This window comes from Coregonus clupeaformis, chromosome 23 (genome assembly GCF_020615455.1).
Source record: "Coregonus clupeaformis isolate EN_2021a chromosome 23, ASM2061545v1, whole genome shotgun sequence".
In the NCBI taxonomy this organism is placed as follows: domain Eukaryota; kingdom Metazoa; phylum Chordata; class Actinopteri; order Salmoniformes; family Salmonidae; genus Coregonus; species Coregonus clupeaformis.
In genome coordinates this window covers 348,973-376,256 of record NC_059214.1, presented here as the reverse complement: position 1 = coordinate 376,256, position 27,284 = coordinate 348,973, and the positions used below count along the sequence as shown (strand labels likewise).

The following is a 27,284-nucleotide window of genomic DNA, read 5'->3' as shown; positions in this document are numbered from 1 at the left end:
TGAAATGTATCATAACGTTCATCTGTAGCCTAAAAACGGCGTGCTTTCCCGACAAGTCCTAGTGGGAGGATCACACAACATGTCAACGCGTGACTCCCAAGTTTACTTCGATATAATGGTTATTATATCAACATTTGCGCATAAAAGTGTTTCCACCGACATTTCTCGCATAATTCATTTTACCGACACAAAAAGATCCCACCTTTTCTAGCGTATTTTGTTTTGTCGACATTTGTAAAGTTTACCGAAAATGTTGCTGTTTCTTTACTCGCATAAACAGGTTGGATGGAAACCTGGTTAGTAACACTGATAAATATTGTATCTCATTTCCTTGTTGATTTACTTTGTTGCAACGCCAATGGCATTTTTGATAACTAGCCAGAGACCTCAGACACTCACCAGTTTCTTTGTACTGTTCTGACGTCAGTTGGAGACCAAAGCGGAGGTTGGGCGACCAGTGTGACTGTGAATGACAGTCCCGTGAAGCTCTGTGAAAGATCAAGGAAGTGATTGCTAAACCGCCTGAGTTGGACGAGAAACAAGACGTTTCTTTTGAAATTTTCCGCGATTTCAGCCACAGTAAGTTTGATCATATATCTGTCCATGTCTGTGAGTTGATAGGTTCGGCGATTTAACACAGATAGACCTCCGTTTTTGTCTAGCATCGAGTGCACAAGGATGAGCAGAAAGTGAAGCGAGCGAGCCATGGTTATGTGAAGACAATGGTTCTAAACAAAGAGCTGTCGGATACATTGTAAGGAGGATTCAGCATGTAAATACATTGTATCTTTAGATTGGAGTATCGATTTGGTTACAATGTTGCTGATGATCATAATGATTGAAAACATTGACGATGTGGCTTTCTAGCAAACTGACAAATGTCCTACAATAGGCTTCGCTCTCTTTGATGTCTGTCACACGGGGAAGTCAAATGTGATTTTAATGGTCAATAAACGTTTTCATTGTTTTTTACCACAGTCCAAGAAAATGGTAAAATAACAGTATTGGGCTCTGTATAACAATCAAATATAATCTACAGGATGATAGATGGTAAAAAATGCATAAATGGGAAAAAGAGATGAAAAAAGAGAGAGAGAGAGAGGAGAGATACCTACCTATTGTCGACTGAACTTCAGTAATTAACTTCAGTAACTGGCTTTGAGGCTCTTTCACAATCTAAATGAAAAGCCCGGTCCAGTTGATGTCCAAGATTCCACGTATGAGGTTTTGCTATTAGCTGTAGCCAAACATTGTACTTGTTTTATGTTAATATTTGAGTCATATAGCAGACGCTCTTATCCAGAGCGACTTACAGTAGTTAGTGAATACATTTTAATAACTATTTTTTTGTACTGGTCCCCCGTGGGAATCGAACCCACAACCCTGGTGCCATGCTCTACCAACTGAGCTACACGGGAAAGTAATTCAAGTTTTAGTGGGTTACTTAGTATGTAGAATGAATCCATTCAACTTGCAAAATGATGACGTAACCATATCAGTAGTGTAAATGACTAATGTCGTGGCAGAGGCTCATGCCAGAGTTACACAGTACAGTAGGCGTAGCTTAGCAAGCCAAGCTGTCGATATACAAGGTTGGAGGTTAAGTGCTTGGCAACGTCATGTTGCCAGATCAAGATACTGGCATAGTAGGCTACTGGTATTCATGCTACACGTGATCCCCAGAGCATTAAGCTAAAGTTGTATGAATGCGATAAATATCTCTGATAACCCACTGAGCTGTGTGGCTGTGGGAAGATTACTGTAGCCTACTATGCCTTTCTGGAGAGTCGTTCCACGTCATTTCAACAAGCCATCATACCCACACCATCTCAGATAATTCTGAAATTGTTTCTGTAGTTTTGAAACGGGTAATATTGGCATTCCTGAAAAAATGTTAATTTTAAACAAAATAATAATAAAGGACAAACTGAATTGCTTTCGTGGAGGACTAGCTTGCATAGTGAGGATGACCACACAATATATTTTCACAATGAGCCAAATCTATTGGTTTTCTACCCAAAGTTGCAAAGGAAATGTTGTGATCTCCCGAGTGGCGCAGCGGTCTAAGGCACTGCATCTCAGTGCTTGAGGCGTCACTACAGACCCCCTGATTAGATTCCAGGCTGTATCACAACCGGACGTGATTGGGAGTCCCATAGGGCGGCGCACAATTGACCCAGCGTCGTCCTGGTTTGGCCGGTGTAGGCCGTCATTGTAAATAAGACGTTTGGTCCAAATCGGATACTGGGTACTATATTTATTTAATGTTATATGAATGATTGATATTATTTATTTAAGTGTCATACACCTACTAGTGCCCTGCCCACATGGGCTTACAAATAAAAAATGGGCAATCAATTAGCTTAATTTCTCAGAGATCAAATTATATTTCAACAAAATAATGTTTCAGGAATGCTAATCGTATCTGTTACTAACTACAGAAACGATTTCAGAACAATCTAAGATGGTGGGTGTCAATCCTCTTACTTCTGCTTTGTGAGGTGGAAGGACCCTGGACAAATACAAGCACAAAGTTTAAGTTAGAGAACATACACTATGGAAATGGAACGGAGAGAGATGTCATATTCAGATGTCCTGCTGTGTTTGAAACTATCTTTAATTATTTTGCCCCATACAGGAGAACACAGCTTCTGAGGGGGTATTCCTGCAGTCTCTTGGCCATGTCTCCTGGGCCTCGCGTTGAGCTCACAGAATGGATCTGTAGGTCATCATCATCACTGTGAGACCTGCCCAGTCCCTGTTATCGCCCAATCATGGCCCCCGTGCCACCTGGCATCCGCTTCCTGGCCTCCTTCAACAGAGACCAGTGGTGAGTTTTGTTTGTCTGTCCGTCTGTCCGTCCGTCTGTCCACGTTCCCGCCTGTGTCCGTCTTGTCTGTCTTTTTGTCTCTGTCATTCAGATAAAAATGCACTCTGTCATTAGTAGTTCATCAATTCATTCATCTAGATGGCAATGTCATCAGAACAATATGTGTGGATCAGGTCTAACAACAGTTGGTTCAAGAAGCAGGCTGTCCTCCTCTGACAAGTAAGCCTACTGATCATGTCACTCTTCTAATCAAACCAGATGTTCGGGTTTCTGTCTTCGCGTGTCTGCTTTCTAATTCCACAGAGTCCTGTCTGTCCACTTGGGTTGTGTGCTTGTCTTGACATTCTTTAGTGAAGGATATATAGCCCATCATTCAGTTGGTTTGTACTACTCTTGTTAATGGGGATTTGTCTCTGCTGGTCTGGCTCACACGTGGACTTAGCTGTAAATAGTTGATGACATATCATATCAGGGCTCAAGCCATACCGTGTGTGTGACCCTGTGTGTGTGTCGGTGTAATGTATGTACCGTTGCTTGCGCCTGTGTGTGCTGCCTGTATCAATTTCTATTTAGTCCAATAGAATTATGTGTGTGAGACAGGGAATTGGCCGGCCCACAGAGAATTAGATTTTATTTGCCTATCCCATTCATTATCAGGACCAGGAGTAGTTCCTGGTCAAGGTCAAACTGAAAAAAGATTGCGAAACCAAGTTCTTAACCTGAATTTTCATAGGGGTATTAAACTTTGAAGTATTTATTTGAACTCTGCCACATTTCATTGCATTCCGACTACTAGTTATTCAGTGTGAGTGACGGTGGCATGCTGAGATCACGGCCGTAAACCTTTGGCCCTGTGTGACTGTAGCCAGTCTGTCTGGTGCTCTCAGAGCGCTGGAGCTGGGACAGTGGTGGTGTTCTGTGTTGTCACAGAGCCACTGACATGTTTTACACTAAATGACTGTTGACAGGGAAGACCAAACTGACTCCTTTCTGTCCTGCCTTGGGGGAGAACACAACCCCCTTTCCACTAGACACACACACAGAGATACAAACACACACGTGCTGCCCAGCTATTGTGATTGTGCATAGGCAATCAGGGATTCTTCCCTCTGACTGCTTTTCACCCCTTAGCAACTGGTCTCTAGGGCTGGTTTATGGTGGTGTGACATTACGATGTCCAGACTGTCATAAGTGTCTGTTTTAGGCTTGATCAGGGGTAGACCCATGTCAGGGTGGCTGTGTTTGGCTAGTTCAGGGGCAGACCCACGTCAGGGTGGCTGTGTTTGGCTAGTTCAGGGGCAGACCCACGTTGAGGTGGCTGTGTTTGGCTTGATCAGGGGCAGACCCACGTTGAGGTGGCTGTGTTTGACTAGGTCAGGGGTAGACCCACGTCAGGGTGGCTGTGTTTGGCTTGATCAGGGGTAGACCCACGTCAGGGTCTGTCGAACTCGACTTAATTGTCCACCAGGAAATAACTGATAATGAGTGGGAGATCTAAAGGAACAGCACATCATGGTTTTTATTATACTGACCAGCTCTCACTGGGTTTATTATACTGACCAGCTCTCACTGGGTTTATTATACTGACCAGCTCTCACTGGGTTTATTATACTGACCAGCTCTCACTGGGTGTATTATACTGACCAGCTCTCACTGGGTTTATTATACTGACCAGCTCTCACTGGGTTTATTATACTGACCAGCTCTCACTGGGTTTATTATACTGACCAGCTCTCACTGGGTTTATTATACTGACCAGCTCTCACTGGGTTTATTATACTGACCAGCTCTCACTGGGTTTATTATACTGACCAGCTCTCACTGGGTTTATTATACTGACCAGCTCTCACTGGGTGTATTATACTGACCAGCTCTCACTGGGTTTATTATACTGACCAGCTCTCACTGGGTTTATTATACTGACCAGCTCTCACTGGGTTTATTATACTGACCAGCTCTCACTGGGTTTATTATACTGACCAGCTCTCACTGGGTTTATTATACTGACCAGCTCTCACTGGGTTTATTATACTGACCAGCTCTCACTGGGTTTATTATACTGACCAGCTCTCACTGGGTTTATTATACTGACCAGCTCTCACTGGGTGTATTATACTGACCAGCTCTCACTGGGTTTATTATACTGACCAGCTCTCACTGGGTTTATTATACTGACCAGCTCTCACTGGGTTTATTATACTGACCAGCTCTCACTGGGTTTATTATACTGACCAGCTCTCACTGGGTTTATTATACTGACCAGCTCTCACTGGGTTTATTATACTGACCAGCTCTCACTGGGTTTATTATACTGACCAGCTCTCACTGGGTGTATTATACTGACCAGCTCTCACTGGGTGTATTATACTGACCAGCTCTCACTGGGTTTATTATACTGACCAGCTCTCACTGGGTTTATTATACTGACCAGCTCTCACTGGGTTTATTATACTGACCAGCTCTCACTGGGTTTATTATACTGACCAGCTCTCACTGGGTTTATTATACTGACCAGCTCTCACTGGGTTTATTATACTCACCAGCTCTCACTGGGTGTATTATACTGACCAGCTCTCACTGGGTTTATTATACTGACCAGCTCTCACTGGGTTTATTATACTGACCAGCTCTCACTGGGTTTATTATACTGACCAGCTCTCACTGGGTTTATTATACTGACCAGCTCTCACTGGGTTTATTTATTTTCTGTTTACCATCAAACGTCACGTTTCAGTGATGCGTGTTGATCCCGACATCAAAAAGCTCTGTAGCAGTATAGCTAACGCTAATGTTGGGATCTTGACAAACTTAACAGTGAGTGAGTGATGACCATGAAAACACACCAGACTGGTTATAGCTACTGTGTTTTCAACATGGATATTCTTCTTCTGGCTTGATCTATTTGGGATATTTTACCTTACCTCGCTGGCTTGCTACCGTCTCGGTAATCAATCCTCTGATGACATCTGCGATGTTGTAGATGATAACCATCTGATTTCTTGTTTGTTAACTGCATTTGAAGTTGCATGTGATCCACTGCCAGGTCAACAAAGAGCTTTCTGATGACTAATTGCGCGCGCAACTTTTCATGACGCGGCCGGGAAATGGGTCTATATCTGACCCTGTATCAGTGGATGAACGCCACCCACTGACTACCTCCTCCTCCTCCAGTCCCTTACTGCTGCCCCCTGTGTTATGTTGTCTCCCTCTAGGTACAGAGCCTCCAGTTCCTTACTGCTGCCCCCTGTGTTATGTTGTCTCCCTCTAGGTACAGAGCCTCCAGTCCCTTACTGCTGCCCCCTGTGTTATGTTGTCTCCCTCTAGGTACAGAGCCTCCAGTCCCTTACTGCTGCCCCCTGTGTTATGTTGTCTCCCTCTAGGTACAGAGCCTCCAGTCCCTTACTGCTGCCCCCCTGTGTTATGTTGTCTCCCTCTAGGTACCGAGCCTCCAGTCCCTTACTGCTGCCCCCTGTGTTATGTTGTCTCCCTCTAGGTACAGAGCCTCCAGTCCCTTACTGCTGCCCCCTGTGTTGTGTTGTCTCCCTCTAGGTACAGAGCCTCCAGTCCCTTACTGCTGCCCCCTGTGTTATGTTGTCTCCCTCTAGGTACAGAGCCTCCAGTTCCTTACTGCTGCCCCCTGTGTTATGTTGTCTCCCTCTAGGTACAGAGCCTCCAGTCCCTTACTGCTGCCCCCCTGTGTTATGTTGTCTCCCTCTAGGTACAGAGCCTCCAGTCCCTTACTGCTGCCCCCTGTGTTATGTTGTCTCCCTCTAGGTACAGAGCCTCCAGTCCCTTACTGCTGCCCCCTGTGTTATGTTGTCTCCCTCTAGGTACAGAGCCTCCAGTCCCTTACTGCTGCCCCCTGTGTTATGTTGTCTCCCTCTAGGTACAGAGCCTCCAGTCCCTTACTGCTGCCCCCTGTGTTATGTTGTCTCCCTCTAGGTACAGAGCCTCCAGTCCCTTACTGCTGCCCCCTGTGTTATGTTGTCTCCCTCTAGGTACAGAGCCTTCACATTTGGCCTCACCTTCCTGCTGTACACCAGCTTCCACCTGTCCAGAAAACCCATCAGCATTGTCAAGGTAACACACACACACACACACACACAGACACTGATGTATCCTATAGGCAATTCACTGTACTACACTGGCATATTGCATAATAAGAGACTTACTCACTATACACTCGTCTCCACGCACTATACAAACATGTTCTCAGCACAGGTGCTATTGTAAGCAGTCACAGTGCAGAGCCAGGGCATTAACCCTTTTTATAAACCGGATGGTTCGAGCCCTGAATGCTGATTTATTTGGCTGAAAGCCGCGGTATATCAGACCGTATACCACTGGTATGACCAAAAATTACGCTAGTAACCAGTGTAATAGCAATAAGGCACCTTGGGTGTTTGTGGTATATGGCCAATGTACCACGGCTAAGGGCTGTATCCAGGCACTGTGCGTTGCTTGGTTACCAAGGCAACTACTGTCACTATCAAATAAACTTGCTAGCTACTTCAGTGGATGTTGAACACGTTTCTAGCAGCAAATGTGTTAAATGATAGCCTTGGTATAAAAGGGATAATCAACTCTGGGCTCTGTGCGTTCTCTGGAAAACAACGCAACTCCGTGGAAGGTCAGTTCCACTCCACTAGCGCGTTGTGGACCACACCTTCCACATCGTTCCTTATTTTCCAGAGAACGCATAGATCCCCTTGTTGATTATCTCTTACATGGAACTGTCCCGTGTAGCTCAGTTGATAGAGCATGGCGGTTGCAACGCCAGGGTTGTGGGTTCGATTCCCACGGGGGACTAGTATGAAAATGTATGCACTCACTAACTGTAAGTCGCTCTGGATAAGAGCGTCTGCTAAATGACTAAAATGTAACAGATGTTATCATCTACCATTGTCTAATTTGGAACCATAGCATGGCTGCACACTGCTTGACATTGGAATGAATGTATGACAAGCTAAATGTATGCTGTAGCTTGTGCTTTTTTTTATTTATTTTGAGGGTGTTTTGGACTGAGTAATGAATATGCATGTTTTCTCATGGTGGTTATACTTGCTCCATAGAGTGAGCTGCATAAGAACTGCTCAGCTCTCCATGAGCTCTCCTTAGCTGGTAGTAGGCAGCCGCAGAGCCTCCACACAGACTGCAGCTGGAAACCCTTTGGTAAGAACCCTTATTCTCCCCCTCTTCCTCTGCCTGACGCTCTTCCTCTCCCTGACGCTCTTCCTCTGCCTGACGCTCTTCCTCTGCCTGACGCTCTTCCTCTGCCTGACGCTCTTCCTCTGCCTGACGCTCTTCCTCTGCCTGACGCTCTTCCTCTGCCTGACGCTCTTCCTCTGCCTGACGCTCTTCCTCTGCCTGACGCTCTTCCTCTGCCTGACGCTCTTCCTCTGCCTGACGCTCTTCCTCTGCCTGACGCTCTTCCTCTCCCTGACGCTCTTCCTCTGCCTGACGCTCTTCCTCTGCCTGACGCTCTTCCTCTGCCTGACGCTCTTCCTCTGCCTGACGCTCTTCCTCTGCCTGACGCTCTTCCTCTGATGACCCTCTTCTTCTCAATCCCTCTTACACCAATTCCCATTCCATCCCACCTATTCCACCTACCTACCTTCCCATTCCATCCCACCTATTCCACCTACCTACCTACCTTCCCATTCCATCCCACCTATTCCACCTACCTACCTTCCCATTCCATCCCACCTATTCCACCTACCTACCTTCCCATTCCATCCCACCTATTCCACCTACCTACCTTCCCTACACATTTTTTGTCGATCCCATAACCAAATCCAGGGGTCTGTATTCAGATAAGTGGCCCTTGGTGGAATTGATGTTATTCTTATGCAAAACCTATTTTCACAATTTCTAGATAAAAGCAACTATAAGCAGCTTCTGGGAGCCATGGACTACTCCTTCCTCTGTGCCTACGCTGTGGGAATGTTCCTCAGGTAAAGCTTCAACTCTCCACTTGACCTGACCAGGGGAAATCTCTGGGTGTGTTGTTAGCTAAAAAAGGGCCTGGAGTTGATCCTGGACAGGTCAGTTGATTAGGAAAACCCATTAATAAAAAATGCACCCACCAATGACTTACTGCTAGCTGCTACTTTAACTTGAGCGAGAGTGACAACGCTCAAGATCTGAGTCGGTGACAGTTTGTGTTCTATAAGAGGCCCAGTGATTTTATGTCCTGAACCTGGGAGGAGATTGAGTCACGTCCCGTGATTGTGTCTAGAAAAATAGATAGTTTTAAAGCTACAAGCATTCACTCAGCAGGCTGTTGTTGCTAACGTCCTTCAGCTTGCGCAACCTGTGCTAGATAGGGTAGAGCAGGGCTACCCGACCCTCTTCCTGGAGATCTACCGTCCTGTGGCTTTTCAGCCCGACCCTCTTCCTGGAGATTATTAATAAAAATAAGGGGGATTAGAAATGATGCAAATAATTAAATTGATAGAACATTGACATTGAATTATGTTTTTTCATTTAAAACTGATGTTCTTTTATATATCTGGGGGAGAAGATGCTGAGAAGACGCCAGACATTTTGCCAGCTTGCTTTGATCTGATGCGTTGTTAATATGTCATCATTGTGCGTCCTGCAGTGGCATCATCGGCGAGCGCCTGCCCATCCGTCTGTACCTGACGTTTGGGATGCTGATGAGTGGCCTCTTCACCTGCCTGTTTGGTCTGGGCCGCATCTACAACATCCACAACCTCAGCTTCTATATAATTGTCCAGGTGATTCACACACATACCTGGAATACATACCCCCCACACACACACACACACACACACGTTGGAGTTGAGAGATCAGAGGACAACTATTCTGTATTCTGAATGTTTTTCATAGCTGCTCTCATTGCTCCCAAGTCTAACATACTCCTCTGTGTGCTTGTCCTCTGCCTCAGGTGGCCAATGGCTTGGTTCAGACTACTGGCTGGCCCAGTGTTGTCACATGCATCGGGAACTGGTTTGGGAAGGGAAGGTAAACCACAATATCTGGTATTATTCTACCGATTCCTCTATAGTTCAGATACATTGAAGTTAATAGGAGATGCATCGAAGTTACAATAGTATTTTAACTATGTTAACTGGTTTCCCTGGTCGGAGGGGTCTGATCATGGGCCTGTTCAAGTCATAACACTATCCCAACCCTGTTTTAACTGGTTCTCTCTACAGGAGGGGTCTCATCATGGGCGTATGGAACTCCCACACCTCCGTAGGCAACATCCTGGGCTCTTTGATCGCAGGTTACTGGGTCTCCTCCAACTGGGGCTTGTCCTTCATCGTCCCCGGCCTCGTCATCGCTTTCATGGGTGTCGTCTGCTTCCTCTTCCTCATCGAACGTGAGTACTGCTCTGCGACTGGTTGGAGGAAGAGACTCTCTTTCCATTGACCTCAGAGAAGTTTTGATGCATGATTTATGTGATGGTAAAAGTTTTGCATGCTGAAATTCACAACTAATCTGACTGGTTTTCTCTGTAGATCCAAATGATCTGAGAAGCATCCATGATGTACAGAGCCCTGCTCCCAGCAACAATGTGAGTGCTTAACATGTCTCTTGGTCCAAAGCATCTCTACTAAGTATAGATATAATATGGGGACATTTCAGAGGTATAAATACACAAACATATTCATGAATCACAGACAGACAAAGCCCATTTTATGCTTAGTGTAAGTACCATTTTTGTAAATGTGTGTGGACATTTGTTTGTTTGTTTGTTTTGTGAGCCATGAGTGGAGCCCACGTCTTCAGAATTTGCCTGAATAGCATCGTTTCCATGACAACTGTCTCCCACTTTAGCTCATTGCGTAGCGGGAGAGTAGCTGAGTGTCTCCGAGAGCGTGGGCTGGCTCTGGTAAAAAAAAAAAAAAGGCCTCTCTGGAGACAGACACACATCAAAAAGGGATAAAACATAATTAACGTTTACCATGTGGGTGGATTCATTGTATAAGCTTTATTTAGGGTTCTTCTTGATTGACAGGTGTTGTTTTCATTCTCACACACTAGTTTGAACTGCATTGCAGATGTTTACATTGGTGGCTGCTGGAGCACTATATCATGATGGTGAAAACTGAATGTACAGTGGCTTGTGAAAGTATTCACCCCCCTTGGCATTTTTCCTATTTTGTTGCCTTACAACCTGGAATTAAAATTGATGTTGTATCATTTGATTTACACAACATGCCTACCACAAAATATTTTTTATTGTGAAACAAACAAGAAATAATACAAAAAAACAGAAAGCTTGAGCGTGCATAGCTATTCATCCCCCCCAAAGTCAATACTTTGTAGAGCCACCTTTTGCAGCAATTACAGCTGCAAGTCTCTTGGGGTATGTCTCTATAAGCTTGGCACATCTAGCCACTGGGATTTTTGCCCATTCTTCAAGGCAAAACTGCTCCAGCTCCTTCAAGTTGGATGGGTTCCGCTGGTGTACAGCAATCTTTAAGTCATTCCACAGATTCTCAATTGGATTGAGGTCTGGGCTTTGACTAGAACATTCCAAGACATTTAAATGTTTCCCCTTAAACCACTCAAGTGTTGCTTTAGCAGTATGCTTAGGGTCATTGTCTTGCTGGAAGGTGAACCTGCATCCCAGCCTCAAATCTCTGAAAGTCTGAAACAGGTTTCCCTCAAGAATTTCCCTGTATTTAGCGCCATCCATCATTCCTTCAATACTGACCAGTTTCTCAGTCCCTGCCGGTGGAAAAACATCCCCACAGTATGATGCTGCCACCACCATGCTTCACTGTGGGGATGGTGTTCTCGGGGTGATGAGAGGTGTTGGGTTTGCGCCAGACATAGCGTTTTCCTTGATGGCCAAAAAGCTCAATTTTAGTCTCATCTGACCAGAGTACCTTCTTCCATTTTTTTCTTTAAGCAATGGCTTTTTTCTGGCCACTCTTCCGTAAAGCCCAGCTCTGTGGAGTGTACGGCTTAAAGTGGTCCTATGGACAGATACTCCAATCTTTAGTTATCTTTAGTCTCTTTGTTGCCTCTGATTAATGCCCTCCTTGCCTGGTCCATGGGTTTTGGTGGGCGGCCCTCTCTTGGCAGGTTTGTTGTGGTGCCATATTCTTTCCATTTTGTAATAAATTATTTAATGGTGCTCCGTGGTTTCTGATATTTTTTTATAACCCAACCCTGATCTGTACTTCTCCACAACTTTGTCCCTGACCTGTTTGGAGAGCTCCTTGGTCTTCATGGTGCCACTTGCTTGGTGGTGCCCCTTGCTTAGTGGTTTTGTAGACTCTGGGGCCTTTCAGAACAGGTGTATATATATATACTGAGATCATGTGACAGATCATGTGACACTTAGATTGCACACAGGTGGACTTTATTTAACGAATTATGTGACTTCTGGAGGTAATTGGTTGCACCAGATCTTATTTAGGGGCTTCATAGCAAAGGGGGTGAATACATATGCACGCACCACTTTTCCGTTATTAATTTTTTAGAATTGTTTGAAACTAGTTATTTTTTTCATTTCACTTCACCAATTTTGACTATTTTGTGTATGTCCATTACATGAAATCAAAATAAAATCCATTACAGGTTGTAATGCAACAAAATAGGAAAAACACCAAGGGGGATGAATACTTTTGCAAGGCACTGTAGCTTCATATGGACTCTGTAACATGATGGTAAACAGTATTGTACTTGGTTTTGTTTCCTCCTCATGTAAATGCTGACCAAGAGCTGGAAGGAGGTGAATGGACACAAGCAGCTCTGTCATTCGTACAAACAAGGAGGCAAATCTCAGGTGAGTGTCTGTTTTTATCTGAGTTTGTCTGTGTTTACGTTAGTGTCTGTATATAGATGTTAGTGTTATTAACCCTCCGTCTCCCTCTCAGAACTGGGACACAGATTTGCTGCTTCCTGTACAGCAGGTGGTGGTGGTGAAGAGTGAATCAGAGCCGTCGGCCATCAGCTTCATGGGAGCTTTACGCATACCGGTCAGTCACCTGAGCTCACATATCACACACACAGTTTTGTATTGATATCCTTGTGGGGACCAAAGAATGGATTCCCATCCAAAATCCTATTTTCCTTAACCCTAAACCCCTAACCCTAAAATTACACCTAACCCTAACTCCTAACCCTAAAACTACACCTAACTCCTAACACTACACCTAACCGTAACCACTAACCCTAAAACTTAACCCTAACTCCTAACCCTAAACCTAACCGTAACCCCTAACCCTAAAACTACACCTAACCCTAACTCCTAAACCTAACCGTAACCCCTAACCCTAAAACTACACTTAACCCTAACTCCTAACACTACACCTAACCGTAACCCTAAAACTACACTTAACCCTAACTCCTAACCCTAAACCTAATCGTAACCACTAACCCTAAAACTACACTTAACCCTAACTCCTAACCCTAAACCTAACCGTAACCCCTAACCCTAAAACTACACTTAACCCTAACTCCTAACCCTACACCTAACCGTAACCCCTAACCCTAAAACTACACTTAACCCTAACTCCTAACCCTAAACCTAACCTTAACCCCTAACCCTAATTGTAACCCTAACCCCTAAAAGCCTAAAATAGCATTTATCCTCCTGAGGACCGGCTAAATGTCCCCACTTGTCAGAATTGTCCTTGTTGAACTATTCTTGTGAGGACTTCTGGTACCAACAAGGATAGTTAAACAAACACACTCACACTGCTGCTGAGGGGAGGACGGCTCATAACAATGGCTGGAACGGAGCAAATGGAAAGGCATCAAACCATGTGTCTGATGTATTTCATACCATTCCACTGATTCCGCTCCAGCTATTACCACGAGCCCTCCCCAATTAAGGTGCCACCAGCCTCCTGTGACGCACGCACCAACGCCCACGCCCTGTTCCCCAAAGCCAGGGTGTCAAACTCATTTCCTGGAAGGGCGTGTATCGGCTGGTTTTTGTTATTTCCCTAAACATACACCATACAAAGTACCTTTCTATTCTGGACAACTATAAAGCTTTATTTGTTGACAGTATGATTCTGTCTTTCTCCCTCCAGGGAGTGATAGAGTTCTCTCTGTGTCTGCTGTTTGCCAAGCTGGTCAGCTACACCTTCCTCTTCTGGCTGCCGCTCTACATCACTAAAGCAGGTATGTACATTACACTACACTCAGTCCACCAACACCCTTTCCCCTGCTACATCCGTATAGGAACTCTGTCTGGGCATTGTTGTAAAATACAAGATCTACAAGATATACAGGATGTGTCAGGGCATTCAGTCTTTGTCTGATACCTATCTGACATTAGGTCTTGATGTTCTGTGGTCAGCTCTGCCAGGTAGTATTCCTAAACTCTGCCAGGTAGTATTCCTAAGCTCTGCCAGGTAGTATTCCTAAGCTCTGCCAGGTAGTATTCCTAAACTCTGCCAGGTAGTATTCCTAAACTCTGCCAGGTAGTATTCCTAAACTCCGCCAGGTAGTATTCCTAAGCTCTGCCAGGTAGTATTCCTAAGCTCTGCCAGGTAGTATTCCTAAGCTCTGCCAGGTAGTATTCCCTAAGCTCTGCCAGGTAGTATTCCTAAGCTCTGCCAGGTAGTATTCCTAAGCTCTGCCAGGTAGTATTCCTAAACTCTGCCACGTAGTATTCCTAAACTCTGCCAGGTAGTATTCCTAAACTCTGCCAGGTAGTATTCCTAAGCTCTGCCAGGTAGTATTCCTAAGCTCTGCCAGGTAGTATTCCTAAACTCTGCCAGGTAGTATTCCTAAACTCTGCCAGGTAGTATTCCCTAAGCTCTGCCAGGTAGTATTCCTAAACTCTGCCAGGTAGTATTCCTAAGCTCTGCCAGGTAGTATTCCTAAGCTCTGCCAGGTAGTATTCCTAAGCTCTGCCAGGTAGTATTCCTAAACTCTGCCAGGTAGTATTCCTAAACTCTGCCAGGTAGTATTCCTAAACTCTGCCAGGTAGTATTCCTAAACTCTGCCAGGTAGTATTCCTAAGCTCTGCCAGGTAGTATTCCTAAACTCTGCCAGGTAGTATTCCTAAGCTCTGCCAGGTAGTATTCCCTAAGCTCTGCCAGGTAGTATTCCTAAACTCTGCCACGTAGTATTCCCTAAGCTCTGCCAGGTAGTATTCCCTAAGCTCTGCCAGGTAGTATTCCTAAACTCTGCCAGGTAGTATTCCCTAAACTCTGCCAGGTAGTATTCCTAAACTCTGCCAGGTAGTATTCCTAAACTCTGCCAGGTAGTATTCCTAAACTCTGCCAGGTAGTATTCCTAAACTCTGCCAGGTAGTATTCCTAAACTCTGCCAGGTAGTATTCCTAAGCTCTGCCAGGTAGTATTCCTAAACTCTGCCAGGTAGTATTCCTAAACTCTGCCAGGTAGTATTCCTAAACTCTGCCAGGTAGTATTCCTAAACTCTGCCAGGTAGTATTCCTAAACTCTGCCAGGTAGTATTCCTAAACTCTGCCAGGTAGTATTCCCTAAGCTCTGCCAGGTAGTATACCTAAACTCTGCCAGGTAGTATTCCTAAGCTCTGCCAGGTAGTATTCCTAAACTCTGCCAGGTAGTATTCCTAAACTCTGCCAGGTAGTATTCCTAAGCTCTGCCAGGTAGTATTCCTAAACTCTGCCAGGTAGTATTCCTAAGCTCTGCCAGGTAGTATTCCCTAAGCTCTGCCAGGTAGTATTCCTAAACTCTGCCACGTAGTATTCCCTAAGCTCTGCCAGGTAGTATTCCCTAAGCTCTGCCAGGTAGTATTCCCTAAACTCTGCCAGGTAGTATTCCCTAAACTCTGCCAGGTAGTATTCCCTAAACTCTGCCAGGTAGTATTCCTAAACTCTGCCAGGTAGTATTCCTAAACTCTGCCAGGTAGTATTCCTAAACTCTGCCAGGTAGTATTCCTAAACTCTGCCAGGTAGTATTCCTAAACTCTGCCAGGTAGTATTCCTAAGCTCTGCCAGGTAGTATTCCCTAAGCTCTGCCAGGTAGTATTCCCTAAGCTCTGCCAGGTAGTATTCCCTAAGCTCTGCCAGGTAGTATTCCTAAACTCTGCCAGGTAGTATTCCTAAACTCTGCCAGGTAGTATTCCTAAGCTCTGCCAGGTAGTATTCCTAAGCTCTGCCAGGTAGTATTCCTAAGCTCTGCCAGGTAGTATTCCTAAACTCTGCCAGGTAGTATTCCCTAAACTCTGCCAGGTAGTATTCCTAAGCTCTGCCAGGTAGTATTCCTAAACTCTGCCAGGTAGTATTCCTAAACTCTGCCAGGTAGTATTCCTAAGCTCTGCCAGGTAGTATTCCTAAACTCTGCCAGGTAGTATTCCTAAACTCTGCCAGGTAGTATTCCCTAAGCTCTGCCAGGTAGTATTCCTAAACTCTGCCAGGTAGTATTCCTAAACTCTGCCACGTAGTATTCCCTAAGCTCTGCCACGTAGTATTATTAGTATCTCTTGTTTTGTTTGCCAGAGGGTGTGTTGAGAAAATGTGTTGTTTGTCTGTCTCAGCTCACCTAGATGCCAAGAAGGCCGGAGATCTCTCCACTCTGTTTGACGTGGGAGGAATTGTGGGTATGTTCCCTTTTTTTGTTTTTACATCTGTTCTTTTCATGTAGCTTCATGATGTCAAAACGAACCATATCATTTTCTTGTGATCTGGACGTTTATGCACCTTTGTGTGTGTTTTGTGTCAGAGATTTTATTCGTCAAGATTATCATTGGGAATGAATAGACATAATTCCTGCATCATTGGAATTGAACTACCCTCAAACCACTCCTTTCTTCTTACTTGTTGTGCTCATCACATCTTTTCCCTCTCTCCCTCTCTGTCTCTCTGTGTCTGTCTGTCTCTCCCTCTCTGTCTGTCTCTCTGTCTCTCTATCTCTCTGCCTCTCTGTGTCTGTCTGTCTGTCTAGGGGGAATCCTGGCTGGGGTCATATCTGATAAGCTGGGAAAGAGGGCCACCACCTGTGCAGTGATGCTGCTGCTGGCTGCTCCTACTGTGAGTCTCTCTCTCTCTCTCTCTCTTTTTTTCTCGCTCTCTCGCTCTCTCGCTCTGTCTGTCTCTGAGTCTCACTCTCTGCCTCCCCCTGTTGTAGAGGACAGGAGTCACAGTTGATCATCTCAATGAATAAAATGATAAGCATGCATCGTGAATCTTACAGGACATGTACACTGCGTGTACAAAACATTAAAAACACCTTCCTAATATTAAGTTGCACCACCCACTTTTGCCTTCAGAACAGCCTCAATTGGTTGGGGCATGGACTCTGCAAGGTGTCAAGTGATCCACAGGGATGCTGGCCCATGTTGACTCCAATGCTTCCCACAGTTTTCAAGTTGGCTAGATGTCCTTTGGGTGGTGGACCATTCTTGATACACACGGGAAACGGTTAAGTGTAAAAAACCCAGCAGCGTTGCAGTTCTTGATACAAACCAGTGCGCCTGGCACATACAACCATACCCTGTTCAAAGGCACTTAAATATTTTATCTTACCCATTAACACTCTGAATGGCACACATACACAATCTTCACTGAACAAAAATATAAACGCAACATGTGAAGTGGATTTGACATGTGACATCATTAAGGGATCATAGCTTTCACCTGGTCAGTCTGTCATGGAAAGAGGTGTTCCTAATGTTTTGTCCACTCAGTGTATTTGACAGCTGTTTTGTTCATTATTTCAGCTTTATGGCTTTTCTATGATCAGTGAGTTTGGACTGGGACCCACCATCGGTATGGATCAATTCTCATATACTCCACTTTGTGTTGAGGGATTGACTGAATCCCACTCCTGAGCCCATTGACTTCTATAACAAAAATAAATTAAAAAATGTATGCACTCACTAACTGTAAGTCGCTCTGGATAAGAGCGTCTGCTAAATGACTAAAATGTTTAAAAAATATATAAATATTGGCTGTGCTATTTTGACTGTCAATGACCAACAGGTGAACAGAGTTATGTCACAAGCTTGGTTGGTTTTGACATTCGACCAACGATCAAGTGAATCATGTTTCGATGTGCCGTGTACCTCGTAGGTATGCTGCTGGTGTGTGGAGGTCTAGTGAATGGACCATATGCCCTTATTACAACCGCAGTGTCTGCTGATCTGGTGAGTGTGTGTGTGTGTGTGTTGCGAGTCTGTCTCGCTATCCTTTTACACTGTTTATAATCCTCCCTAGTTTTATCTCCCTGTGACCTTTTTGAACGGCCATACTATTTCAGTATTTCCTGTGTGTGGGCCTCTCTCTGACCTCAAATCCCTCTCTGTTTTGACCTTTGACTCCAGGGAACACACAAGAGCCTGAAGGGCAACTCCAGAGCCCTTTCAACTGTCACAGCCATCATCGACGGCACAGGATCAGTAGGTTAGTCTCATACACTCCTCTCCTGTTGCCTCCAACCATACCAGTCAGATCCTACATGATGAGGTAGCTCCACAAGGCAATGGGTTGCTTTAGAATTCAGCATAGGACTATCTCTGTGACTTACTAACTGTCCTCTGATGTTATGTGTTCTTCTCAGGTGCAGCGATAGGCCCCCTCCTGGCAGGAGTGTTGTCGTCACGGGGATGGTACCAGGTTTTCTACATGCTGATGGCAGCGGACTTCCTAGCACTGTTGGTTTGTACTGATCCTAATCTTCTAAATATTTGACCTGAAATGTGCATTTAATGTGTGTGGATCTCATAGAATGAGGCTTTAATGTGTGTGGATGTGTTTTCTCTGTAGCTGTTGCTGCGGCTGGTGACGAAGGAGCTGACCTCCGCTAACGTGGTTAAACCTCGTTCTGGCAGCACCACCGTAGAGTGAGTGACTTCTCTCTGTTTGGTATAGATTCTACTTATTGTACTATGGTGGTATCCAGGTTATATAAACATGACTGAGGCCACTGATCATGTTCTAAGATCATACCCAGAAGACCTGCTAACCTCCCCTGTTATTGGTAATAGTGAGAGGTTACCATGTCTTGCGGGTATGATCTTTGACCCTCTGTAACTTTCTCATTCATCATTATTCACGATTCATTAAGGATTATATTCAGGGGCTTCATAGCAAAGAGGGTGAATACATATGCGCACACCACTTTTCCGTTATTTATTTTTTAGAATTTTTTGAAACAAGAATACTTTTGCAAGGCACTGTACATGGCTCCTAGCCTACCATGCATATTGCTACTTTCTGTCCCTAACACTGAAACTAAATAAATAAATTAAAACGAAATATAAATGTTTTTATCAACTAGTAAATCAAGTCTGAAAACTAACTGAAACTAAACTGAATTTCTAAATAGAAATAAAAACGAATAGAAAATCACAACTATAATAACCTTGTGAAGTCTACAGGTACGTTAGCGTATGCATAAAAAAAAGTGTTATCGACGAGTTCGTCTGACTCTGGGTAGAAAAACAACCAAACAAAACGAACAAACAAAAATAATAATTAATTAATTAATTGCCAGAATCTTACTAATTAATTACTTTTTAGTAGAAAAAGAATTAAACAAATTCCATGAGGATCTCCATATATCGAATGATCTACTATCACGCGTTCAATTCACCAAATTCCTAGGTGTCCTTATTGACGAAAAAACATCTGTCTGTCTCATCTCATCCCAAGAAAATATTTGTTTTATCTATTGCCTACCACACCTTAATTACATTTACATTTTAGTCATTTAGCAGACGCTCTTATCCAGAGCGACTTACAGTTAGTGTATGCATACATGTTTTGTTTTTTTCATACTGGCCCCCCCCGTGGGAAACGAACCCACATCGCTGCCGGCCAAACCCTCCCCTACCTTGGCGACGCTGGACCGATTGTGCGCCGCCCATGGGTCCCTTAGACCACTGCGCCACTCGGGAGACCCAAATCTACTCATTTGTCTCATATTGCAATATAGTCTGGGCCACTACTTTATAAAAGCAACCTCAATAACATCTTCCTTCTCCAAAAACGTTTTGTGAGGATGGCGACTCCCTCAGACAGTCATGCCCAGTTCCTCACCTTCAATTTCCTCTATTTATGTCAACCAACTTCAAGTGTGTCTGTTTTGTGTTCCAATTCAAAATGAATCTACTCCCCGTTTCTTTTCAAACACCTATTCAAATTCAATATTCAGGTTCATCATTACTCTACAGGAACTGCCAGCGATCTCCACTTCCCATTTTTTCGTACAAGATTAGGTCAATCTTCCATCACATCCGTTTTTTTTGGAACAGTCTCCCGGACCACCCAATGATGTATATAAACCCTGGATTGCTGATCCTATGTATTGGCCATTGAGAGGCTTTGAAGCCACCGGTCGGCCATATTGTCACTCCCCAGTAGGAGTAGTCCTCCATAGGAATGAATGGTATTCTACAGTATTTCAATTAAACGTTTCAAGGACATAATTACATGTATTTAAGTATTTTTCTGCTGTAGTGGGGACAGTAACATTAGTAATCTCAAACAATTATACTTTTAAGAAATGTTTTGTATATATTTATTCCTTTTTTGTATTTATGTTGAGCTCATATAATTTAAGTATGCATTGTAATGGAATTTTTTGCAATGGTGGGGGAGTGCCAAGATGGAGGTGCGGTGGCATTAAAACAGCGCCCCCTGTCAGTCATCTAGTGTATATATGTTATTGGAACCACCTCGTGCACTGCAACACCTTAAACTCCTTCAAATACAAAATTAACAAATATCTACTAGACATTCCATACAATGACTCATCCCAATAACCTTCTGCCATATATCCATAACAATTATGCTGATTCATGATTTCGACTGGCTGAGAAAAGCTGCCTGCTTTTCTGCCTCGGCCTGACTCCTGACCCCTACGCTTCATTACTATGGGACAGCTGGAGATCGAATTTCAATATTGAAACAATGTTACAAATGTCAAGAGAGACAGAAAGCAAGGTTTATACAAATCTCCGCTATTGAAAACCAATTGCTAGTCTAAAAGAAAGTGGAGATTTAAGTTTATAAATTGCCTGGCTGGGCTGATGAGACAGTGGATTGCGCAGTCAGATGGAACAGAGTAAATAGGCATTTCAACATCATAGCTTTAGCCGGTGGTAACTTGTGGAATAGACACGGGCTGGAATGCGGTTTTAACCAATCATCATCCAGGATTAGACCCAACCGTTGGATAAATCCCAATAACCTTCTGCCTATCTGTCACTCATTTTGATTATTTAACTTAAATCTCCTTTCTTTTTTTTACCCAATTCATCATGTTTTCATTTTTTTTTTCATTTGTGTAAATCTATTTGTTTCTTAAATCAGGATACTTTATTTTTTTTATTTTTTATGTTCTATAAACATTTGAAAGGGAGAGGTGCCTTAACGAGCAAATAAATAAATCATAGTTACTGATCAAAGTCTGTTTTTCTGTTTCTCTCTTTTAGGATGAAGGAGCACTAAGCACTTAGCACTAAACTCCAGACAGAGGAGCGAACAGACTTAGTACAGACACACACACTGCATCTTATACCACTAACCTGTACCTCTGTCCAGTAACTGAACTAGTGTGAAGCAGCACCTCTTGGAACCGAATGAAAGCCGATGAAGATTCAGTAACAGAGGATAATAAAGCAACCAAGCCTTCCAAAGTTCATCTGAGCACAAACCACTACAACTTTTATTTTAGTTGTTCTACAGCACACTGGGCTTAAAAAAAAAAAAAAAAAAAAAATGGTTTACTGTCACATCTGCCTTATGGAACCAAAGATTGTGGGGAAATGCATTATAATTTATATGAAATTATTATTATTATTATTTAAGTTGACATATTATTCTGTTCTGCTGTGTATTTTCTCTGTAAATAAAGTAATATGCAGGGACTGCAATGTATTTTTATATGATCACCAAATGATGTTTATGTTTGGTGACTTGAATCCTATGAATGTAAAATGTGTGTTTGAGTATGAAATTCTATATACCAACTCTAACTGATGAGGAGGATCAATCATTTCTCAATAAGCTTTCTTTAGGCAGTGCGATGTTGAAAACTATAGTGATGTTCTTATGTAGAAAATATCAAATGCCGTCATCCCAAACCTTAAACACTCACATAAAGTGAGTTCATTTAGTCTGCCTCTAGAATTGTGAACATTTTGAATGTGTTCCTTTGACTAATGCTTGCTACCTCGAGTCCTTAAGAGTGTCACGCACAAAATGCCAAATGTGTGAAATAAGGCAGGCTATAATAATCTGAGAAAATCATCTATATTCTTTACTTTCATGATGGCACATGCGGAGGCTGTAGTCAATTCCAATTCACTTCCTGTATTAAACTGAATTGAAATGGAAAAGACCCCATCCAACAACATGTCCATTTTATTTATGTGGAGATAGAGCATATCTTCGTGGAAGAGAACTTCAGTGGTAGTACTTGAAATACTGTGTGCCTTTTTGTTTGTTGGGCAGTTGCTTTGTTCTGTTACTAATGTCTGAACCTTACCTGATTACCATAACTACACGGTCTTGGTGAAAATTGTAGATTTGTAAAGACTTGGTATATAAATAAAAAAGATGGCGTGGCTGCATTACTGAATTCTCTGGATGCCTCTATACCCCAAGCAAAAATATCTCAGTCTTGGTTTTGAAGCATAATGTTGAGTTTTTTTTGTCCACCAGGCTAAATGTGTTCCAGTCAGGGGTCAGAGTGGTCTGAAGGCAAGCTGTATCAGCTGGAGGTGGCAGGTGTCAACCAAAACAGTACACTTCTGACAACTAGTCCTCCACTCAAGTAACACAGGCAGACTCTTTCTTTCTCTCTCTTTCTCTCTCTCTCTGAAAAGTACTGAAGGACAAATCACATTATTTATTATTCTCTGAAACAGTCTTATAATAAACATTAACAATCAGTAATTAGAACTGGTGGTTAGCTGCTCATGTTGTGCCTAAATAAACCAGATTGTAATTATATGCCATTTAGCAGACGCTTTTATCCAAAGCGACTTACAGTCATGTGTGCATACATTTTTACATATGGGTGGTCCCGGGGATCGAACCCACTACCCTGGCGTTACAAGCGCCATGCTCTACCAATTGAGATTACAGAGGACCACAATTTTGCAGGATTATATGGCTAAATTCAATTCGTGTTCATTGAAAGTATAATTAGTACATTGTTTTGATCGTCGATGACTCATCTCCCATGCATCACAAAACCCCTGAGCTGACTCGAGCCTGCAAAACTTGATTGATATGTCATCGAGTGAAGCGCACAGGCGGGCGCCCACGCAAGAAACTAAATTAAATTATTTAACGTTCCTTTTCACGGTGCTTGCTCTTTCGTTGGCTCATATCCTTTTTTATTCCTTGACAAAAATACAGTTTATATAGATAGACGATTTTATTAGCCATACTCAGGGTAGAATATAGCCTTTGTTTTTAAAAGCTGATTGAACCTAGCGGACAAGATCGACTGCGTCCTGGGGGTTGAATGGGCGACCTGCAGGAAAACCTTTACCGCCCGCGCCTGCTTCATTGAGGAGCCCCGGTAACTATGGCGATGAGAGGGCGAAAGAACGCACAGTCAGTTCAACGTCTAGTTTTGATTTAGGCCTACATTTGGTTGAGTTGTCAACTAACGTGAATTCAACGTGAAATCAACCAAACATTTCACCCTGTAATTGGATTTAAAAAATAATAATTCCCTTAAATTGGTGACTTTTTGCAAATCCAATCAGTTTTCCACATTGATTCAACATAATCACATTGCATGTTTTGGTTTAAATGACATGGAAACAACGTTGATTCAAGAGGTTTTTGCCCAGTGGGACGCTATGATTCCTGCTCTTCAGTGTGTTTGTGTGTGCGACTATTGAGGTAGGCGGAGACGGACGGGAGGGGGGGAGAAAGGGAGTTTATGAGATGAGAGATAGCTAGGTAAGTGACGGAGAGAGAGAGAGAGAGAGAGAGAGATGATGTTGAAACGCTAACTTAATTTGTCCATTCAGAGACGGACCGACGGCTCTCGGGGGGGTTTCCAACTCGACAACCGACGGCACGGAGCGGTAGCCTATAGCCCGCAATCCGAATCCTCGACCTAGGCAACGGCGAGAGAGGCTAGAGGGGAGGAGAGATAGAAAGATGGGATCAGCTTCGTCCACGTACCGAGTAATCTACCTGGACGTCGATGGCAGAATTCAGAAGGTAAACTGTCAACCGTTTATATCATGTCAGCCTGTTTCATCATCAACCTACACCCTTCCCTGTAACCTGCAACAGGTCCAATATTGCATGCGAGAAATTTGGAAGAAAGGTGCAATGATAGTTTTGCTTCCTATAGGATACCCGCAATAGCATCTATTTGTATGATACCATTAATATACAAATCGTGGTTTAAATGAATAGCCTATTGCAGTCAATTATCATAATATTAATAATAACAATGCAATGAAAGTCTTCTCACATTTTGATGCATTATATGCATATCGAAAAACAGAATTTTCAGAATCCTGTCCATTGGACACATTCACAGTCATCTCTATATTCTTAGGGCGTTTTCACATAGTTCTGAGGCATAGTTCGAATCAGAGTTTGACTGTGTTACGTTGTATTTTTGTAATTTGGTCTGGTTGGTTTCACATTGCCAAATGTCAAACGAACTAAAATTCCAAAACAAAACCAGGTGTCCATGCAAGTAATTTGTTTGTTGGACAAATAGGCCTATGCTCACGTATTTATTTGTAAATTTTTAGTCATTTAGCAGACGCTCTTATCAAGAGCGACTTACAGTTAGTGAGTGCATACATTTTAAATACTGGCCCCCCGTGGGAATTGAACCCACAACCCTGGCGTTGCAAGCGCCATGCTCTACCAACTGAGCTACAGGAGGGCATCCTCCTTAATGCCATTGAAATCCTCCTTAAATCCATTTATGATTATCATGAAGCATCACTGTGTGTCCCAGTCTTCATATTACTTTCGCTTTGGTCTTCCAACAACACACGGGAGGAAACGGCGCAATAGCCGCTCTAACTGCGACGTGAATAGCCTATATACAGTAGCATAAATCCCCAGTATAGCGCTGGTCTCCCCTAATCTGCATCTGATGCGCTCATAAATGCACTGCTACTCACAGAATGTGTCAGAGATCTCAAATTATGATGCTGAGTGCATCATGTTGTTGGAAGATACTTGTAGATGTAGAGTAACATTTTGGTAAAAGCATGATAGCCTACAGAATCAATAATTTGAGTGGGCAAAATAAGTCTTAGAGCTAATAGTTTTTGCGGTTGTGTAGAGGAGGGGAGTACAGGTTGAAGAATAACTCCTTTGAGGATTAACATGAGAGGACCAGGTATTTACTGTGTTTAGTTTGCTGGACCATTGTACAATTCTGGAACAGTTCTGGAACAATTCTGGAACAGTTCTGGAACAATTCTGGAACAGTTCTGGAACAATTCTGGAACAGTTCTGGAACAATTCTGGAACAGTTCTGGAACAATTCTGGAACAGTTCTGGAAATGTACTGGAACTGCCTATGTAGACTGCCACCGCCATAATTTAAGACCTTCTTCGGTAGTTTTAAAACACGCATGTAGTCTACATCTCTGCATTACGGTAGATATACCTGCCATGCTCGATTCTAGGGATCGATTGCTCAGGTTTCTTTCTAGATCAAAACATCAGCATGTAGGGGCCAAATCTTAACTTGAGATAGATCTCAAACCTTTGTGTAAATCACTGGAATGCTCGCTACATGACACCTCAAGGGACGTACATGCATCTAATATTAGGATTTGGCCCAAAGACAATTTTGATAATGTGTCACGAACTCCCTAATCTCGCCCAGACTACATCTGTTGTACTCCATGTGAATTAGCATCAACAAACACAGCTGGTATGGTGGGTCTAGATCCCATTGAGAGGTGTGTTAACACTTAGGCCTACACTCAGTGGACTGGAGGAGACTGAGGACCAGGACCATAAAGGAGCCATATAAAGACCTTTATGATGCTCTATGGCTCTTTGCATTTATTGCAGTTCGTGTCAATTCTTCTATAGTTCACTCTGTACATGTTTGGTGTTTCTCTGTGAGCTTGTTCGGTCAGTTGTTATAGGATATGCTGTAACCACAATGACGGATTTGACAAATATCCAGCACCCTTCTATCCCCCACAGTCTGCAATCCATTAACCTCTTTACTGGATCTATACCCATTACCTCCCCAATCTCTTTCCAGGAGTTCAAACTAATTTCTGTGTCTTTGAAATCCCTCACAAGGTATCATAAATATGTATTTTATTTGTGAACTTGTTCTGATAGCCTTTCGTCAAAGTTCTCCATGTTTGTTGTCAAGGAAGTGAGTTTGTGTATATACAGGATGTACTGTCCCCACCTACCGTCAACCAATCATGTCAATGCAGAGCTATACGGAGCTATGCGGAGCCCTCTGTATTGTTACAACATCGCCATACGGAGCTCGATTTGTCCTCCGCAAGCCTCAGGAGGCTACGCAATTGCGTCACACCCTCCATACGGAGCCTCCGGACCACATTTCCGGATCAAGCATAAATCGTCTTTTATTTTCCTCCTCCCCCTTACGGCTCAGTCTCAGTCAGGATCAACAGGGACTCCTCCCCCTTACGGCTCAGTCTCAGTCAGGATCAACAGGGACTCCTCCCCCTTACGGCTCAGTCTCAGTCAGGATCAACAGGGACTCCTCCCCCTCACAGCTCAGTCAGGATCAACAGGGACTCCTCCCCCTTACGGCTCAGTCTCAATCAGGATCAACAGGGACTCCTCCCCCTTACGGCTCAGTCTCAGTCAGGATCAACAGGGACTCCTCCCCCTCACAGCTCAGTCAGGATCAACAGGGACTCCTCCCCCTTACGGCTCAGTCTCAGTCAGGATCAACAGGGACTCCTCCCCCTTACGGCTCAGTCTCAGTCAGGATCAACAGGGACTCCTCCCCCTTACGGCTCAGTCTCAGTCAGGATCAACAGGGACTCCTCCCCCTCACAGCTCAGTCAGGATCAACAGGGACTCCTCCCCCTCCAGCTCAGTCTCAGTCAGGATCAACAGGGACTCCTCCCCCTCACAGCTCAGTCAGGATCAACAGGGACTCCTCCCCCTTACGGCTCAGTCTCAGTCAGGATCAACAGGGACTCCTCCCCCTCACAGCTCAGTCAGGATCAACAGGGACTCCTCCCCCTCACAGCTCAGTCAGGATCAACAGGGACTCCTCCCCCTTACTGCTCAGTCTCTGTCAGGAACAACAGGGACTCCTCCCCCTCACAGCTCAGTTTCAGTCAGGAACAATGGAGACCTATCAGCTCTCATCATCATTACAGCACAGCTCTGTATGCAGGAGCCCATTACTGACTGGTTTTCTCACTGTCTGTGGCAGCCACCAGTGGTAATCAAGCCACCAGCGGTGATCAAGCCACCAGTGGTAATCAAGCCACCAGCGGTAATCAAGCCACCAGCGGTAATCAAGCCACCAGCGGTAATCAAGCCACCAGCGGTGATCAAGCCACCAGC

General features: G+C 43.9%; 2 protein-coding genes across 8 annotated transcripts in view; both read left to right on the top strand.

Annotated features, from left to right (window-relative positions):
- The first annotated feature begins 413 nt into the window (after positions 1 to 413).
- Positions 414 to 22,336, top strand: LOC121536450 (glucose-6-phosphate exchanger SLC37A1). Its single transcript, XM_041843714.2, has 20 exons — positions 414 to 579; positions 2,639 to 2,830; positions 6,829 to 6,910; positions 7,903 to 8,002; positions 8,706 to 8,784; positions 9,435 to 9,570; positions 9,741 to 9,817; positions 10,012 to 10,178; positions 10,318 to 10,373; positions 12,534 to 12,599; positions 12,691 to 12,792; positions 13,855 to 13,945; positions 16,295 to 16,357; positions 16,702 to 16,787; positions 17,477 to 17,525; positions 17,829 to 17,902; positions 18,080 to 18,158; positions 18,316 to 18,413; positions 18,522 to 18,598; positions 21,194 to 22,336. Exons 2-20 carry the CDS (start codon positions 2,775 to 2,777, stop codon positions 21,207 to 21,209), a joined length of 1,554 nt encoding a protein of 517 aa, XP_041699648.1. The 5' UTR covers positions 414 to 579; positions 2,639 to 2,774; the 3' UTR covers positions 21,210 to 22,336.
- Positions 22,337 to 23,089: 753 nt separating this feature from the next.
- The window catches only part of pde9aa (phosphodiesterase 9aa), a 56,623-nt gene continuing 52,428 nt past the window's right edge, over positions 23,090 to 27,284 (top strand). For 4 of the 7 annotated variants that reach the window (XM_041843720.2, XM_041843718.2, XM_041843719.2 and 1 more), the window contains exon 1: positions 23,667 to 23,948. In XM_041843720.2, the coding sequence (XP_041699654.1) occupies positions 23,932 to 23,948 (17 nt within the window). In that variant the 5' untranslated portion in view covers positions 23,667 to 23,931. Of the gene's footprint in view, positions 23,293 to 23,602; positions 23,622 to 23,666; positions 23,949 to 27,284 lie in introns of those variants that run through there. The other 3 variants (XM_041843716.2, XM_041843717.2, XM_041843721.2) reach the window with 3 other exon arrangements.